This window comes from Podarcis liolepis, assembly GCF_965112155.1.
Source record: "Podarcis liolepis genome assembly, chromosome: 3".
Taxonomy (NCBI): Eukaryota; Metazoa; Chordata; class Lepidosauria; order Squamata; family Lacertidae; genus Podarcis; species Podarcis liolepis.
This window is the reverse complement of record NC_139557.1, coordinates 60933645-60951258: the sequence shown is the minus strand read 5'-3', so window position 1 is coordinate 60951258 and position 17614 is coordinate 60933645. Positions and strand designations below refer to the sequence as shown.

General features: G+C 40.0%; 1 protein-coding gene across 1 annotated transcript in view; it reads left to right on the top strand.

Moving 5' to 3' along the window:
* LOC310704519 (uncharacterized protein) overlaps positions 1-17614 on the top strand; it is a 119494-nt gene that overhangs the window by 32762 nt on the left and 69118 nt on the right. Inside the window, exons 6-10 of the mRNA XM_083498052.1 lie at positions 2511-2636; positions 5212-5295; positions 5443-5580; positions 9384-9503; positions 17293-17365. Of these exons, the coding sequence (XP_083354178.1) occupies positions 2511-2636; positions 5212-5295; positions 5443-5580; positions 9384-9503; positions 17293-17365 (541 nt within the window). The remainder of the gene's footprint in view (positions 1-2510; positions 2637-5211; positions 5296-5442; positions 5581-9383; positions 9504-17292; positions 17366-17614) is intronic.

Here is a 17614-nt window from a genome sequence, read left to right as displayed (position 1 = left end):
GTACAGACCTCCTTGTACAATAACATGGGCTATAGGTCGACAGGTGAAGAGTTAGCAGCATTTTGGAAACAGGCGCAATAGAGTGTTTAACATATAAAGCCTTTGTCCTTGATTCATGTCGATCCTTTCTCAAAATATGACAGTGTGTTTGTTTCTATTGCTCAGTTGTTTATCTGAATTTACTACATCCATGTACCATATATTATCTTCATGGAAAGAAAGAAACACTTCACAAAACTGACCCTCAGACACTTGGGTGGTAATTGGCATGAAGTGAAAGGAATTTTGTCAAATACTGTAATCTTTTGGCCTGATGAAGAGCAGTTCATTTGTTTTTTGTTCCTGTTCCAGCATAGTATAACATTATTGAAGATGACTTCATAGGTCAAATTGCACTAAGAAAAAAAACTTGAATTTAGCATTAAAATCTTCTAACTTGAGAGTCAATTATGTTTATTAGTGTCTCTCCATTCCAATTTCTTAAAATTTTCTGCCTGACTTAATCCCATCCTGAAGTTGACTAATTTAACACCCACATCATACATTGAAAGCATATGGCTTTCTCCAAAGAATTCTGGGAACTGTAATTCATTCCGGGTTATGGGTGTAATTATGCATTTTCAACTAAATATCTGACACATGGCTCCTTAAAAAAATGAGCTATGACCCAGGACATCAGTACCCGGAAAGGTGTGACCTGGCTGGAGGATTTAATTTCTAATTTGTCCATGCTCCCAGGCATCATCAATAATGAAGTTTAATTTATCATTATCTCTTAAGCGAGTTCTTACATAAACAGCAGAATACAATACACCAAGCTCACAGGATTCTTTGGGAAAAGCAGCATGCTTTAAATGTGCTTTTAGGGTATGGTGCAGTGAATTTGGTTAATGGTTTGAAAATCAGCTGTGCTTTCTCACAAAGAGGACTTGCACAAGGAACTGATTAACTCTCTTATTGAAATTATGTGGTTTCCACGAGTACATATGTCTTGACTATGTAGGACCAAATCAGGTCTTAGTGGTAGTTTTGTCTTATTTTAAGATCTGTACACAACACGTGTCATTCAGAATGCTGGCATTATAAATGCTCATGTCATTCAAACATATTCTTGGCACAACAGTGATTAAAGGAAAATATTAATTTTCTTATAATGGCTTCTTAATTCTCCAGGCTTTAAGTGAAGCAAGAAACATCACAGGAGCATACGGTTTCACTAGTACCCTAGAGTGTGTTGCTTTTTTAATTCAATGTCAAATGCATTCCTTAAAAGGATACCATATGTTTACACCAAAGTATTTGTTTGCAGTTGAAGACCATTCATTTGCCCCAACATGAACCAAATTATTTTAAACACAAACCAAGCTCTTAATTATCAAAAGATTCTATAGTTACTTTTAATGATCCTGGAAATCTCAAAGTATGGTGTATGTGCCTGTGATATTTCCTGCTTTGATAAATGCCTAGAGAGAAAAGGGGAATTTCCAGAAAAAGTTATGTTCTAAAAGAGCTCCGGACTTTTTTTTCCCTATTCTGTATTCAAGTTGACTAGCTTAAATCTCCCACATTGAAACAAAAAACCTGAAACCAACCAGGGATTTGAGGTTTCCATAGAATGTCATATATGCTTATCAAGTAGTTAAGATGAGTACTGAGGAAAAAAGCTTGCAATGTATTTTAATTATGGTTATGTTTTTGAATTTTCCCAGTATGTTAATCCTACAACCAGCTTTAAGATTTCATAATGTCTCTCTGTGAAATGAAAATTAGGCCAGTGATGGTATGAGTGAAACACTTCTAAGTCTTAACTCCCTTAATGGTACACAGATTTTGGATGGTGTTTCTCATTGTGATCATAGGGCTGGATGCTAAAATTACCTGTTCAGTAATGTATTGCATATGTAAGAATTTGTTTGTTCACTTTAGTAGATCTGTGTGCAACATTTCTTTCCACATATGGTGGAAAAATTTTCAGCCTAATATAACTGGAGACCTTATCCACTATGTTTCAACTATATACTAAAGATTAATTTGGTTGAACTGGCTTGACACTTGCTCATGTTCTGTAGATAACAGAGTGCCTTCAAACATTCTGAAAAGCACAGGGATCGGGGACCAAGAGACCCATACACTTCCTGCTTCCTTTGCTTTCTGATACAACCCAAAATGTTTAATGTTTTGACATCCAAGGGCAGCATGTACGGTACTTCCCACATTCTAGAATGCCCAAGTCCTCCATCTCTGGGGGAAATGTAGAAAGAAATATTTATTTTCAGCTTCTGCAAGTAGTTCATTTTTTCTTATTTGTTATATATTCCCAGACATTATTAACTGAAATTAAGTCTTAACAACCATCTTTAAGGGAACAGAACTTTGATCAATGTAAGTTAAAGTGAGAGATTGTCAGTGGTTTTGGTTTTTTAAACAGGTAACCTAGAAAGCAAAGAAGTGGTTTGTGGACTGCTTTATATGAAAAACATTTTTTTTTTTTTGCATTTTTTTTAAAGCAGATGGCATCAGATAGTTCTTCCCTACAACGGATGAGACTATCAGAAGGCAGCAGTAGACAGAACCCTTCAAATGCACCAAATGCTTCAAATCCTCCTCAGCGCGAGAATTTTGATAAGAACTGTCCGGTAATGCAGACTTTTACTCAGTTCAGTTTGCACTGTGTTATCAAGAAATTATTTACATTGGAATGGACCGAAACTAAGTTAGTAAGTCCCACTGAATATTTCAAAGTTGGTCCTGTCCCATTTTCAACCTCTGTGTGGACTTTTGGAAACTTTCAGAAAAGTAAGGTACTTACAATTTTATAAAGTGGTCCAAGAACTGCCTTTTATTTTCTCTTTCTTTTAAAAAAACTATTTTAATAATAATAATAATAAACCTTTATTGTCACTACACCCCCTGTGTGCAGTGAAATTTCTAGCCATTTGGGGTGGCTATGAAGAGCAGGCCTTTTCCCAGGCCTGTTTAAAATGTATCTGAAAATACCCTGGAAATAGTAGTGTGTAGCCAGAGTAGCCAGATTCTTTTCATACAATGCCCCTAGGAGGCTACCAGAAACGGGAGAAGGTTGAACATTTGGAACTGTTTGTTTAGAGGGAAGGGGTGTTTGGTAACAAAAAGGAGGCAAATTTGCCTGGATTCCTACGTATTTTTAGCAGTTGGGAGCATGATCTTTTTATGAATGTGCTGGGCCGGTAGTCACCATTTTAGATTTTACAGATTACCTTGATCCAAGGGGGTCATTTTTGCAAGAAATGGCAGGTATCTCTCTCCCTCCCCCCCCCACACTTTCCATTGTTTTCTCTCTCTTTTTGCAGTAGCTGTCTTCCTCCCTCAGCGCCCCTCAATTGCCAGCCTGATGCTACATTAAGAGCTCCGGGATGTTTTGTCTACCCCCCTGAACATCACTCTGCCCTCCAAACCTCCCAAAAATGTTCCCTTTCCTTGTGGTGAATCAGGTCACAGAATGGAGAGGCCATTTTGCCTAGTGGTACATGCACACACATAGATCTTTTGGCTTTAAGTAATTGTATAAAAAGAACCAAAACCTTACTCAAGTTTAAAAAAAAATTAAGTCAGAGGTAGTATGATCATTCATGGCATGGTGTACATTCTCCTTTTATCCATTTCCTTCTTTATTGAAATGCATTATGGAAGTAAACTTCCCAGAGAGGATTGTGAGACAAGAGTGCACAGTCCAGGCACTGGTGTTTCTTCATGAAGCCTCCAACTCTTCTGAAAAACAACAACATGATCTTCCTTCTAGTCATACAATCAGAAAGATCTTGTATTTTTTGTGCTGTTCACCATTGTCTATGGCAAAACAGTTACTTGGAATAAAATAGATCGCTGACTGAGAAGCTATCATGCTGAGTCTTTTTAAAAAATAAAATAAAATACAGGCATCTTGTCCCTTCTCCAGCCTCCTTTAACTTTTCAAAAACATCTAGCTGGAAGGAAAAAGTTACTTATCCTTAAACAAAACAAGAACTGGAATTTAAATTTGATGGCACAGCTGTTCACAAATTAGAGCAATAAAATGAAAACTGTAAATGAGCTAACTAAAAATAACAAAGATTGGCTGGCTGGCTGAGAGACAGTTTTGAAAATCTGGAGTTACTCTGGAGCCTTGCAAAATAATCCCGTAAAAACCCATTAGCAGATCACTGAGATTTGAATGCATTCCTTTCCTTATTCCCTAGCTGAGTCCTGTTTACAGTTTGCTCCTCATTGCTTTGATATCACACTCTGCCGAAACAAGCTTTTATATCACACTCTACTGAAGCACTAAAAGCAGAAGCTCAAGAAGGATATCTCTGTTCAGTTTGTCCTCTAATAACCACTATATTATCCTTAACAGCTTATTCACGTCTATGCTGCACATGTAAACAATTTTGAAATGTTTATCCCATTGAAGGTTCTCCCTATTGAGAGAGCATGTGTATCACTAACCAGATCCAGCATGCTGAGGTGGCCTAGCCCTTCAAGCAAGGTTGAAAGCTTAAAAGCTCTTTTTGTGCCAGGCATCCCCAAGCAGCTCTGGCACAAAAAGACCTGCTATGCTTGCAGACTTGCTTGGGACTTGATTTGCGCAATTTCAACCATCCTGCCTGCAACCATGTAGACATCATGAAAGTCAAATGTGCCTAAGATGATGTATGAATGTAGCTTTACACCTCCGGCAATGGACAGCAGCTCCTCAGTGAAGTACTTCTCATTGTGCTTCCAGCTTGCCTGCCACTGTTCCCGAGTCCAATGACTTCTGAATAATAATAATAATAATAATAATAATAATAATAATAATAATAATAATTTATTTGTACCCCGCCCATCTGGCTGGGTTTCCCCAGCCACTCTGGACAGCTTCCATAGAAACCAAAAAACCCCCACTAAAATATCATACATTAAAAACTTCCCTGAACAGGGCTGCCTTAAGATGTCTTCTGAATGTCAGGTAGTTGTTTATCGTTTTGACATCTGATGGGAAGGCATTCCACAGGGTGGGCGCCACTACCAAAAAGGCCCTCTGCCTGGTTCCCTGTAGCTTTGCTTCTCACAATGAGGGAACCACCAGAAGGCCCTCGGCGCTGGACCTCAGCGTCCGGGCAGAACGATGGGGGTGGAGACGCTCCTTCTGAAAACACCCTGAAGAGTTGACGTTCTAAAAACATCTGGTGTGTTGTCATTCTCTTTACCTAGTCTTTCCTTCCTGTGATGGAGACACCTGGGAACCAAGAAGTACCAAGTTCTGATAGAGATTCAGAGATCCTCCCGGAACAAAAGGTGAGAGAATGAATACTGAAAGAAACTCAGCAGCAGGTGGAGGGCCAGAAGAAGAGGAAGCATGATTTTGGAAGACAGCTGAATTGGGAGAAAAGGTATCCTTTAGAAGGGTTGCGGCAACCTTTTGTCATGTTCACCTTTCTCCAGGTTCAGAAGCCACAGCAGAAGTTAACCAATGAGATGCCAGCTCTGGAGCAGCACAGTTTCCTTCCTTCCAAGTTTCCTTCTCCTTGGAATGAAGATAAAGTGGATAGAGATAAAGGGAGACAATCTGATGGCTCTAAGGTAACAACTTCCAAGGAAGAATGTGATCTGTTCTAAGGCTCTAGTCACGCGTTCACCCTTTCCTAATGAGGAAGCTGGTATGTTTGACCCTTCATCCATTAAGTGACTCTGTTTGTGGCATCATAACAGCCACAAGAATGAACCTGAAGCTTCTGATAAGTGAAGCGCTGCGCCTTCATTTTAGCTGGGTTGTTTTATTATAAAGAGGAACAGCATGGCTAAGCATATGATGTCATGTCAGTTGCAGTAGATGAAGTCAAGGTAGATCATTAGCAGATTCCCAAAACATAACTGCAGCCATTATAATGTTGATGGAAAACAAGCATCCGATAAATCTTCATTGCTACCATCACATTAGTTTTATGCTACAGAACAGATTTGTAAAAGAAGGCAATGCATAAATATCTTTTTTTTACTGCTGGCACTACAGATATTTAATAAGAAGAAAAATACTGCCAATTTTTTTTTAAAAAAAAACACTTTCTAAAATGTACTTGCAAAGGAAGCACTACAAAAACTTAACTGTGGTACTACTAGAAAAAGCTAACAATAGATTTATACCAGTTATTCACACAATCATCTTTGTATGTTCAGTAAACAAGTACGGGAGATGTGATTGGTGCTCCCCCCATGTTCCATCTTTTTTCTTCTTTTTTTGCAAGCAATTTTTCCTAATATAAAACATTTCGTATATTATTTTCATTAATATATTCATTTTTATACACACTTTTACCTAATATGTGCATTTCTGTCAACAGTGATTGGTTGGAGAACTGCATCACAAAATTTGGATAAATGTACATTTCTCAAATTGTTTGGGAAAGTGAAAATATGATAAATGTGGCTTTAAATGCAAACTGAATTGAATTTATCCACCATCCCCACACCTGACCTACTCCAAACTCATCAAGTTGAGTTTTCCCCACCTAATATCCACTCCTGGTCCTGACCAGGTATTTTATAAAGATAGGTTGGCATCTCCATTTGAACCTCCCTAGAAGTTGCTTGTCACATTAAGAGAAGGAAGTTCTTATGGGAAGTGTATCTCACATTTTATCAACTTCAGAGCATATTTAACCATATGAAAATGTTCTAAAATTGGCTTCTGCTCTTGTGACTGAAGTTTATTTCATGAAATGCTTGCCTTTTGTGCAAGTCAGTAATTTTTATCAGATGAGAGAGAGCATGCAGAACTCATGATGCTAAAATATGAATGACATATATTTGCTTCCTGTTTACCACAATTAGGTCTTTTGATATGAAACCCATAAGATTAGTGGGGTTAGTGACAATATTTTTTGTGGCAGTCCTTTCTCCTTCCAAAGTCAGTTTTACAGGGGGGTTTTATAAACTAAAAGAAACTATAGGTTGATGAAAAGGGAAATCAGATGGAACATGTGCACAACTAGTGAAGCAATTAAAAAAACCCCTTTGTAGTGTGTTTGTGTGAATAGAAAGTCAGGAAAAGAGATTGTGGGATAATTTGACTCAGAAGGTACATATTCTCCCAGGCCAATCACTACTCTCTCTTGCAATGTCCTCTCCATGGCCGCTGCTGCCGGCCTCCTCCCTTGGGCTGCTTGTAGTGACTGCCTTACAGCAGTTGAGGAGGAGGAGAGGCTGCTACCGCCAAGGCCCATCCTTGCATGGTGTGTCCTCTCTGAGGGGAAGGCAGAGCGCAGGACAGCTCTGGGTGGGAAGAAGGGGAAAGCAGAGCAGAGGGCAATGCTTTGTGGGCCCGTGTGTAATCTTGTCCTTTTCTAACATTTATTTGTAGGTGCTTTTCTTTTTGTAACTCTACCAAAGGATAAAATAATATCAAATTGGGATGTAAGGGTTTTCTTATGACAGTGGAGAGCATCTATGCTGTGCCCGTTGGCCACAGTGGCAGCAATCTCCCTTCTTCTGACAGGAAATGCTCTTGGGATGGGAGCAAAAAAATGGGGGAATCGAGAAAGGTCAGTTGGCGGAGGAGTGAGAAATGTCCCTGTTTTCATCTGAGGAATGTTGGAGGGTACACTACACTGGCCTAGGCTGAAGGGAGGCAAGCAATCTGCCTTCAGCTTGTTGTTGTTGTTGTTTAGTCATTTAGTCGTGTCCGACGCTTTGTGACCCCATGGACCAGAACACGCCAGGCACTCCTGTCTTCCACTGCCTCCCGCAGTTTGGTCAAACTCATGCCGGTAGCTTCAAGAACACTGTCCAACCATCTCATCCTCTGTCATCCCCTTCTCCTTGTGCCCTTCATCTTTCCCAGCATCTGGGACTTTTCCAGGGAGTCTTCTCTTCTCATGAGGTGGCCAAAGTATTGGAGCCTCAACTTCACGATCTGTCCTTCCAGTGAGCAGTCAGGGCTGATTTCCTTAAGAATGGAGAGGTTTGATCTTCTTGTAGTCCATGGGACTCTCAAGAGTCTCCTCCAGCATCATAATTCAAAAGCAGCAATTCTTCGGCGATCAGCCTTCTTTATGGTCCAGCTCTCACTTCCATACATCACTACTGGGAAAACCATAGCTTTTACTATATGGACCTTACATAACTCCAAAGCCCAACTAGCTGGTGGTTTGCTGAGAAGCACGCTTTTCTCTGCTGTCAGTGTTCGGTAGAGGCAGGAGAGCAATTCATAGAGTGCTGGTTCAGGGAGCGGCAGGGAGCCATTTTACCCAGAATTGCTTTGTGCAAGTGTAGAGAGTGACGAACTGGGTAAAAATCTTAAGCTGGAAACATTAGATCAAAATTAGACCAGTTCCTTCCATACCTTCAACCCTCCCTTGGTTCCAAGTGCACCCATTTGCTCAATACTATCTTTTCTAATATAGAAAGTGATGTTTTTCTTTTTTAATAAAAATAAACCCTAAAAATAAAGCTGTTACTATTTCAGTTCCAAATATTGTTTAACTGGAAGTTTGCTTTCCAGTGACAATTTTTCTTTTTAAAAAGTGATTTCCGAAGACACACTTTCTTACCGAAAATAAAGCTTCCTGGAAACGGGGCACTTAAAACGAATATGGAAAGCATAATAAAAATAGCTGTAAACCTTTCATATAAAAAGCTCTAGTAAATTTTTGCATGGCTTGAAAGTTGGTATACTTGCGGTATGGGGAGAAAATAATGTAATTTGAAGAGTTCAATTTTGTCAAGAACGACCCGCAAATTCTTTATTTGTTCTGATTGTTCTTTGGGTGGGTCCAGATCTAGGTAAACTGTTTTCCTCTGAACTGACAGATACAACTCATCACTCTCCACTCCATAATGTGCTTTCCCTACACCATCATAGTGGATCTGGTGGTTTTTTAACTCAATAGTAGAGCATATACTCTGCATGCAGAGAGTCCTAGGTTCAATTTCTCCAGGAAAGACTGTACCAATAATCAGGGAGTTTTGTAACTATGCTAAGTTTTACTACCCGTGCAACTTTTCTGACTGGTGTTTGGAAAAACACATGAACCAGACCTTTGAAGAGTTTGTAAGTAAAGCAATTTTTAACTTACCAAATGTGTGGTCTTTTCGAATGCTGAAGGAAGAGGGAAATCTTTGGAACTCACTTGCAAGGGCATATTTTAAACACCTAACAATCAAACAGTAAATAAATTTTGTTGTTTTAAAATAAATATATAAATAAAGTTTTGTATTTTGTATTATGTTTTTGTATCTTATTTCTGTAAACTGTCTGGGTGTTCACTGAATGTATAGCAGTTTATACATTCTGAAATCAATCAATCCATCAAATCCAACTTAAAATTATATATTTATGAATTTTATACCCCACCTTCCTTTTATAAGCTTTCTGTTGTTTATTACAGGAGTCATCCTTCAGGCAAACCGACACTTCACTGGCAAAAAAAGTAAAAAGAAGAAAGTCCTCAACAAAAGACATCGACATTCACCTTGGGCAGCAGAATAATTTAACCGAGATCAACCAGGTACGCAATCCATCCCATCTCCCCGCCAGAACAGTGTTATTTGTTAACTCAGGAATCTAGCTTGAAAAACTTACAGCAGAGGTGGGTTAGATAATGTTTCCAAGGCCAATGAGGTAATCTTTACCATCTAGCATTTGTATGTTGATGCAATTTTTGAGTGTAAGCTTTGCATATCCTCATTCATTTGGGACAGAAAGAGATCCAGTAAACATGACACTACAAGTTTGCCTACCCATGGCTTAGGGGATGCACATGTGAGATTGCAGCCCGGAAGAAGCTATTTTGGGTTTTTGTTTTATTTTTGCATTTTTGCTTTTTTTCTGGGCAAGAACTTGGTGCAAAATCACACAAGATCATGGCACCCAAAATGGCCACCATGCTTTCGTGTGAGAAAACAGGATGTCCCTTCTCCCCCCACGAACAAAGGTTTGATGTATACTTACTTCTGTATTGATTAGGTACTTAGAAGTGGGTACCTTTCCCTTTCATCTAGACTTCAAAATATAGGGCAAAATTAGTGCTAGCACAAGATTTCCTACCTCTCCTCCCCCTACACGTCATCCCAAAATCTATCTTTAGTTGTGTGTTGCCTGAATCTTTACCAGTTTTGAGTATACACATTTCACAGACTAAATGTGTAAATAATATCATGATTAATAAAGACTATCTTATGCGATTTTGAAATGGGAATTATTTATGTTTTAGTTAGGATTTAAAATTTCCCCAAAGAAGAGGTGCCATCTTGCTGTTTGAATTGTGTTGCATCCTTTTCATTAAGTACATTTCTACTGCTGTAAAGAGGCATACAGAATGCTGAGTACTCCACCCTCTCCTCTCTGCGCCAGAAGTATGTCTCAAAAATAATAATAAATGCATCGCGTAGCATTGTGCATTGTAGGGTGATTTTCATTCTCTGAAAAATGCAGGAATGTTACACCACAGGGTGCTGTGGCCTCGTCCTGCTGCCACTAGCATTAGAACCAGCAGATGCTGTTGACAAAACATCATGAGTTGTGGTATTGTGCAGCTCCTGGAGGCCTTGTGCAGTATCTGAAGGGATGCTAGGGGTAAAATGTCAGCATCCGGCCTGTCATTTCTGAATTTTCCCATGATGGGATTCTCTTTGTATAGAATCTACTCTCATCTGCTTTCCCAAAGATACATACAGCTATGCAATGCAAACTCAGCATTCAGGGACTGCCAGCTACAGATTTTTCTCCCTCTCCCCTTCATTCATTTCATGAATCAATGTGTGTGTGCTATGGAAGAATACACACATGTGTATGCATGCACACACCCCTTCTATATGTGTTTGGCCAAGAACAGGTAAAACAAAAAGTTCCATTCAGTGAATACAAAACAAATGAGTTTGCAAAAGGAATGACAATCAGTGGGGGAGAATGCAATTGTTAGCAACCCTAATTTGAGAGGGTTTGTGATCCGTGCAGCTTTGCAGTCTCCTTTGGTACAGAAACAATAATAATCAAGGTTGGAGCCTTTCCTCTTGTTACCAAATATATGTACATGCAACATCGCTGTGGCTTAAAAGCTCCTTGTTGTTGTTTGAATGTCTTCCGCTCATTCTCTGAGTTTGTTTCCCGCAGCAACAGAAAGAATGTGTCAGGGTGTCATAATAATCCTCCATTAAATCTGTAGTATTTAAATTTTAATGCTATAATTCAACAGCTGACAAAAGCCCATTGAGCAGGACTAAGGAGAGGAAAAGAGCCAGCCCCATTTTCTCAAGGGTGATGCTATAGCAACACAGAATGAATTTGGGGTCAGGGAACAAGCTGTCTCCATGCTTTGTTTGCACTTCCTGGCTAAAAGTAGAATCTGGTGGTATAAATTTTACCAAAATAAATGGTTATTTGGATTTGTACAGAAATAGTTTGTTTTGTATAGCCTCTTCTCTTGAAAAGATGAGCAGGAGCCACAGAATAGCTGCTAGACCAAAGATTTTAAGGATTGTCACCAAAGAGATTGTTTTAGAGTCTCTGCTTTGCCTCTGTGGTGGTGCATCACAAACAACACCCTTTGACTGTATTAATGCTTTAGAAGAATTAGGGAAAGCAAAGAAGGAAATATGCTCCTATAATCCTGTTTGAGTGCAATAATTTAATATTCCCATCCAATCTATTTTTTGTATTCATTGCTCCCATAAACATGATGCATGAGATTTTAGTTGAATGAATAATTTTTAAAAAATACTTAAAATCAGTGCTTTTTTTCTAGAAAAATAGGTCCCAGTACTTATCATGAGGTAATTACTGGGGGTCACACTTTTTAACCCCCCCCCAAAAAAAAGAGGTGCTGGTACTGCATACCCTTGAGTAACCCCTGAAAAAAGCACTACTTAAAACACAATTCTCTTTTAAAAGTTCAGAAACAGCAAAGAAAATCATCAATGTGATCTTGCTCACTAACGGCAGTTTCCTTAGCAGGGCTTTAAGGAATTTTTTAAAAAATAAATAAATCATAAAATGTACTTTAAAAAATTGATGCCAAACTACCTGCTACCAGTTACAGATACCTGCTACCAGTTTAGTCCTTTATGCCAGTATAGAGCCTCTGTTTGCCTGCACAGCTTAGGACCCAGGATGTACCCTTCTATGGAAGTAGGAATAGCAGCCAGCTGCTGTTGGAAGAGGATACTGCAACAAAGAGCTATCCCTTTCTATAGTACCACTTACATGTTAAGTGGGAAAGGATTTGCAAATTCACTGATCCTTGGATGTAAGCTTTCTGCAGGGAGCCAGGGGAAGCAGATTTATATTAAACACAAGCTTGTTGCATCTGTTGCAGAATCAATTTGTTTTTTTTGAAATGCGACACCAGTCACAACTGGTCCTTTAAAACTCTGAGCATTATCCAGTTAAACATTAGTATTTGAAGCACTTTGAATAGAGCCCATGCAACTGAAATCAATGGGACTGAATCCCATAGTGGTTTTTGAGCAATCATGTGGATACTCTTTTTAAAATTTCTTTTCTTTCTGGGCATCCAAGTGAATTTTCAATATTATAGATACTAATAGATATTGAGCAGAAAATGTGAAGGTTCAGGGTGGAATCCTGAGCTGATCTATCTGTCTTGGGAGCACTTGACTTTCTAACCCCTTTGTTCAAAGCATTCCTGCTTAAACTAAAAAGGAAGAAGTTAGTGTGCAAATGCCACTGAGTCTTTGCCTTTAGAGTGAGCCCATTTGGAACATGAAGTGCAACCACAGGAGATTCCCTTTCACCCAATAACAGTGTTACTTATTGATTGTAAGTGTGTGATCCTAAGCACACTTATTAGAGAGTGAGCCTCATTGGAAGACACTGGGTCTTACTTCCGAGTAAATATGCATAGGATTGTACTGAACATTCTAGTCCTGGCAAAATGAGGAACGTGGCATTTTATTGTTTGTGAATTTCCAAAAGGAGAACAGTTTTACACTGGATTGTTACCTGTGTGGCTAACTGATAAGGAAATGAGAATCTTGCCTGCCATTTAATTCTAAAGCACTGCAGACTATAAACATTGTGTTTATCCTTATTGTAGTGATACAGCCACAAACTTTGATTTTCAGTTGTGAAAAATGTAGGGAAACTTGAAAAGGGCTGTCGGAAGGCATTTCCCCTCACATTTGTGTACTAATAAAATTAATATTCCTGGCTCATTTGTGAGACCAAAGTGGAATCAAATTCCACTGCGCTGAAATCAAATTCTGCTCAGAAAAAGAAACTCTGCATTTTGCATTCAGTAATGACCATAACATTGCTTTTTTAAACGAGGGCATGCCCCCTTTTGGCCTGACATTCCACAACTACACTTGAATGACACTGTCTGGAACTCACTCAATGGACCAGATGGTGAACCTTCAATTCCTGGCATTTGATAGTTTATCCACAGGTGATGGTCCCATAACCTTAGCTTGAATTGAAGTATTGTTGAAGAGCAACAGGCGTTATTGTTTGGAAGTATGTTTCGCTTTTGTGGGTAGAAAAAAAAGAAAGGAAGCAGTAGAATCAAGCTGGAGAAAGACAGGTTTAGAGCCAAATTAGATGTATCATGCAAACATGTATATTTTCCATTTGTTTGTATGTATGTTTGTTTAAAATCAAACAGCTTCAAGATACAGTTTGAGAGGAACTGGCAACAGGAAGCATGGAGTGTTTCTGCTTAACCATTTTCTCTTCAGACGCTTTTTCTGAATGTGGTGATTATGAATGGTGATTATGAATGTGGAAAATGGTGGAAGAAAGGTTAAATAGCCCTTCCTCCTCCTCCACTACCACCACCAATCTTCCACTTAAACTTTCATTCTCCTAAAGTTGCTTTTTTTAAAAAAAATGTGAAGAAAAAGCTCCCTTTGTTCCTATATCAACCAGTTCATTCCACTGATCTCAGTTTAGTTCCAATATTTTTTTGAAAATGGTTGCTATAGTGCCTCAGTCATTCTCAGTCAAGACTTTTCTTCCAAGCTTCCTCAGAAGGCAGTAGGAAATGCTTGTGTTTCCTCCCTCCCTGTTTCCCTTATTGCAGATGTCATGGCAGAACTTACCCCTTTACTTTAGCCACCTCCTCCCTACACCTTAGAGAATAGAGAATGGACACTTACGCCTTCCTGGGTGGGTGCATGTTGCCGCCCTTTGCGCTCAGCCGCAATCCCTGGACAGTGAGAACAGAGCACACATGGCCAGGTGGCTGTTAGGGAAATTCCTCTGTCCTCCTGGACATCCGGCTCAAGTTCCCACCTCCTGCAGCATCTCAAATGGGCCAATCAGTGACCTGCCTAGTGGGTGTGCCTCACAGGCTGAGAAGACATTGACTGCACACTTACTCTTGCAGCTGGCCAGGCATAAAAGCTGGCAGCCCTGTCCAGTCTCAGTACAGTTGGCAGAGAAGCAACCCACCCACCCCATATCATTCATCTTCTTTATTTTCCAGGTCAATTTCATTTTGTTCTAAAACATTTTCTGCCTTTCAGGTTGCTGCTTTAACAATCCTCCATTCCTTTCATTCGCAGTTTAACCTTATTTTGCTTCCCATGTTTCTCCTGACCTTGCTGTGGTCACAGATGGTTGCCATATTTGGAGCCGGGAAGGAATTTCCCCTGTAGACAAATTGGCTGGTCTGGAGGTTTTGCCTTCCTCGTAACAAATTGTCACGACTTTGGTGGTTAAGGCATTGGGTGGTATCCTAGTCTTCAATCGTGGGGTGAAGTGGTGCATCACCCAGTATGATCCAGCGGCGTTTTCAGGGTACCTCATTAAAGGAGTCTTGGTGGATGTTCCTGTCGTGAAGCCAAGCATGTGGCGGATGGTCCATAGGGCTTCCAGGAATGGCCTTAGGATGGCCAACTCAGTAGATTAATGCTTGGAGAGGCCACAATCCTGGCACAACCCTGCAGTGGTTCTAGCCCTCCAGTAGGAGGCTGGAATGGCTACAACCAGTGCCTGAGCCAAAATTCCACCTACATTCTATAATCAAGAAGGTTGTGGCCATTTTTAAAATCCAGATTGTTGTCTGCCTGAGTTATTAATCATACATTACATATAGATACTGATGCAGGGTGGGCGGCACTGTGACTGGGCTCGTAATTAGGAGCCTTATGGTCTGAGCATAAACCCTACCCTACTGATCCTACTAAAGTCTCTGCATATTGAGTCAGGCTGAGACTCCTTCAGATTTGGATCTAGGGGTTATGGTTTCCTCTGCCTAACTAGTCTTCACTGCTTCTGGAATGAGCTGTCATCTCCCACAAAGCTGCATGTTATTTGTACTTTCTTCTGCATCTTGAATTGAGCCAGGATACCAATCACACGCATTTCTGCAGGAAGTGATACTTCTGACTGTGCAACATGCACAAGGGCATAATTTCAATTTAAGGAGAGGCAAACAGTACCTCTCTTGTGTCTTCCCAGCTTCCTGTTACCATTTTTCCCCATCTAAAAGACTTGGTGTTTTGTTTAGAAATGGTGGGACTGGCATGGGAGGGGATGCAAACATTTCACCCATTTGTTTGTTGTTGTTTTGAACTGCCTTTTTCAAGTATTTCCCAGGGAAGCTCAGAGAAACAAACAAAAAGAATGTTATTGAGCCAATTATAGATTGCTGGCATGGCAGTAGAAGCAACAGGAGTGTACAACCTCAGCCTTTGTGATTGAGTGGAAACATTAACCTTCTGGATCATAGGAGCAACAGTAGGAACCTGGCTTTCTGGTCTTCTGCCTTTTCTTGGTCAACACAGCAGTATTCTCTGCATTCTGTGCTTCAGGCACTAGATCCCAGTTCAAGTTATAGAACTTAGCAACCAGTAGTAACCATAGAAGTATGCTCCTGAGATAGATTTGAGTGCAGGCATCTCTGGCTTGGCCCTGCTAGATCATCTGAAATGTGATGTCATTGGCTCATGAGCTGGAAGGCTTTGTTTTCTATTTACAATACAGAAGGCTACCATTTTCCATGCATCTAACTGATACACGACCACCGATGTGCAGGTCATTTTTGACCCAGAAGAGGGCAGGGAGTGGAATGGGGACAGAACAGGGTATAACAGGGTGGGGCAGGCTCATGTGCCCTCTACTGACAGGCACAGGGACCAGGAATTCAACCTCCACCCAAAATGGTTGCTGCCTATATATCACAATGGATAAAAATGGCCTTTCTATAGATGCCTACTATGAAGTAAGGCCCAGTTAATTCAATGGAACTTTTGAGTAAGTTTACATTGAATTATATTCTTAGGAGATTAAAAAAAACTACATTCAGAGCTGCTGCTACATGTTGTTTGATCAGGAGCCTGTTCTGATGTGACCAAGTCCTTTCTCCATCAGCAAGTACTTTAAAAAAACTTCTTAGCAAAGCTGTTACCTCAAGCCATCAGTGAACTAGGAACATTCCAACAAAGAAGGAATACTGACTGCAAATTGTTAATGACAGATATCTCCAGTCCTTTATGAGAACATGCCCAGCCCAGCTACTAGACAGACTGAGACCATTTGCCTCAGACTGCTGATTTGGGGTGTCATGCAAAGGCAGCAAATTGCTAATTATTCAATTTATTATTATATTTTTATTGTCAGGGAGTGGGGAGAGGTGCTTGTGGGGGTTCTTTTTGCTTGAGATGTCAAAATAAATTGTTTGGAGCTTGGACAAGAGCATAATTTGCCTCCCTACCTCAGGCAGCAAAATGTTTTAGTTCAACCCTGCATGAGGCTTTGCTCTGTGATAAACGTGAACCTCTATGCCAGACTTGAAAACTTACCAAATAAATGTCTGTGAGATGTTTTCCTAGAACTCCATAACATTTTGCTCCAGCTCCATGTTCATCTGTGCCTTTCTTCTGATTTGCACCATACTCTGCCAGCTCAAATGCAATGAAAATCTACAACTTGTCCCACACCCTACTCATTTGTCCAAGCTTGCAGTGCTGGGAATTGGGGTTTGTCTGATTGGCCACCCACTCTCATTCCAGTTTGGCTAAATTCTCTTTGCACCCTTTTATGTTGAGAAAGTTAGAATAGCAAAGTATGAGCAAGCTAAGCTAAGCTGCCAACAATCCACAAGCGTCTGCTTCTCTCAATGGTGCAAGGATCCAAGATCAAAGAATATTTTCTTTAAGATTCCCTGACCAAGTATTGGATTTAATAAGTGTTCTCATGCCCTGTCCAAGGTTTTGTGCATTTCTCCTTTTATAGAGACATATGGAGCTGTTGCTCTTTAACAGAGACAAGCATGTTAACTCAAAGTCAGATGCTTGAAGTCTAAGGTTTCCTTCTCTTTCAATTTTTTTTGCCAGATGCAAAGAAGGATGAGACACACACAAGAACTGGATTCTGCATCCCAGTCTAACTTCAAGTCTGATTCTGAAGGTGGGCTAAAAGGGGTTTGGATATTTTTAGCCACAGAATATGCAAACCACAGAAAGTATGTAAACTACATGTGCATATTTGCTTGTCCTTTTCAAAGGAACTGCAGTTGAAAAAATATGTTGCCCACAGAAAACTGGCGGCCTGGCAGGTCAGTATCTCAGCAGAAGCCCCAAGAATGTTCCTGGCTGCTTTGCATGCTAAAATGTACAGCATTATAAATAGTGTTAAATATCTCAAGGGCTAAAAAAA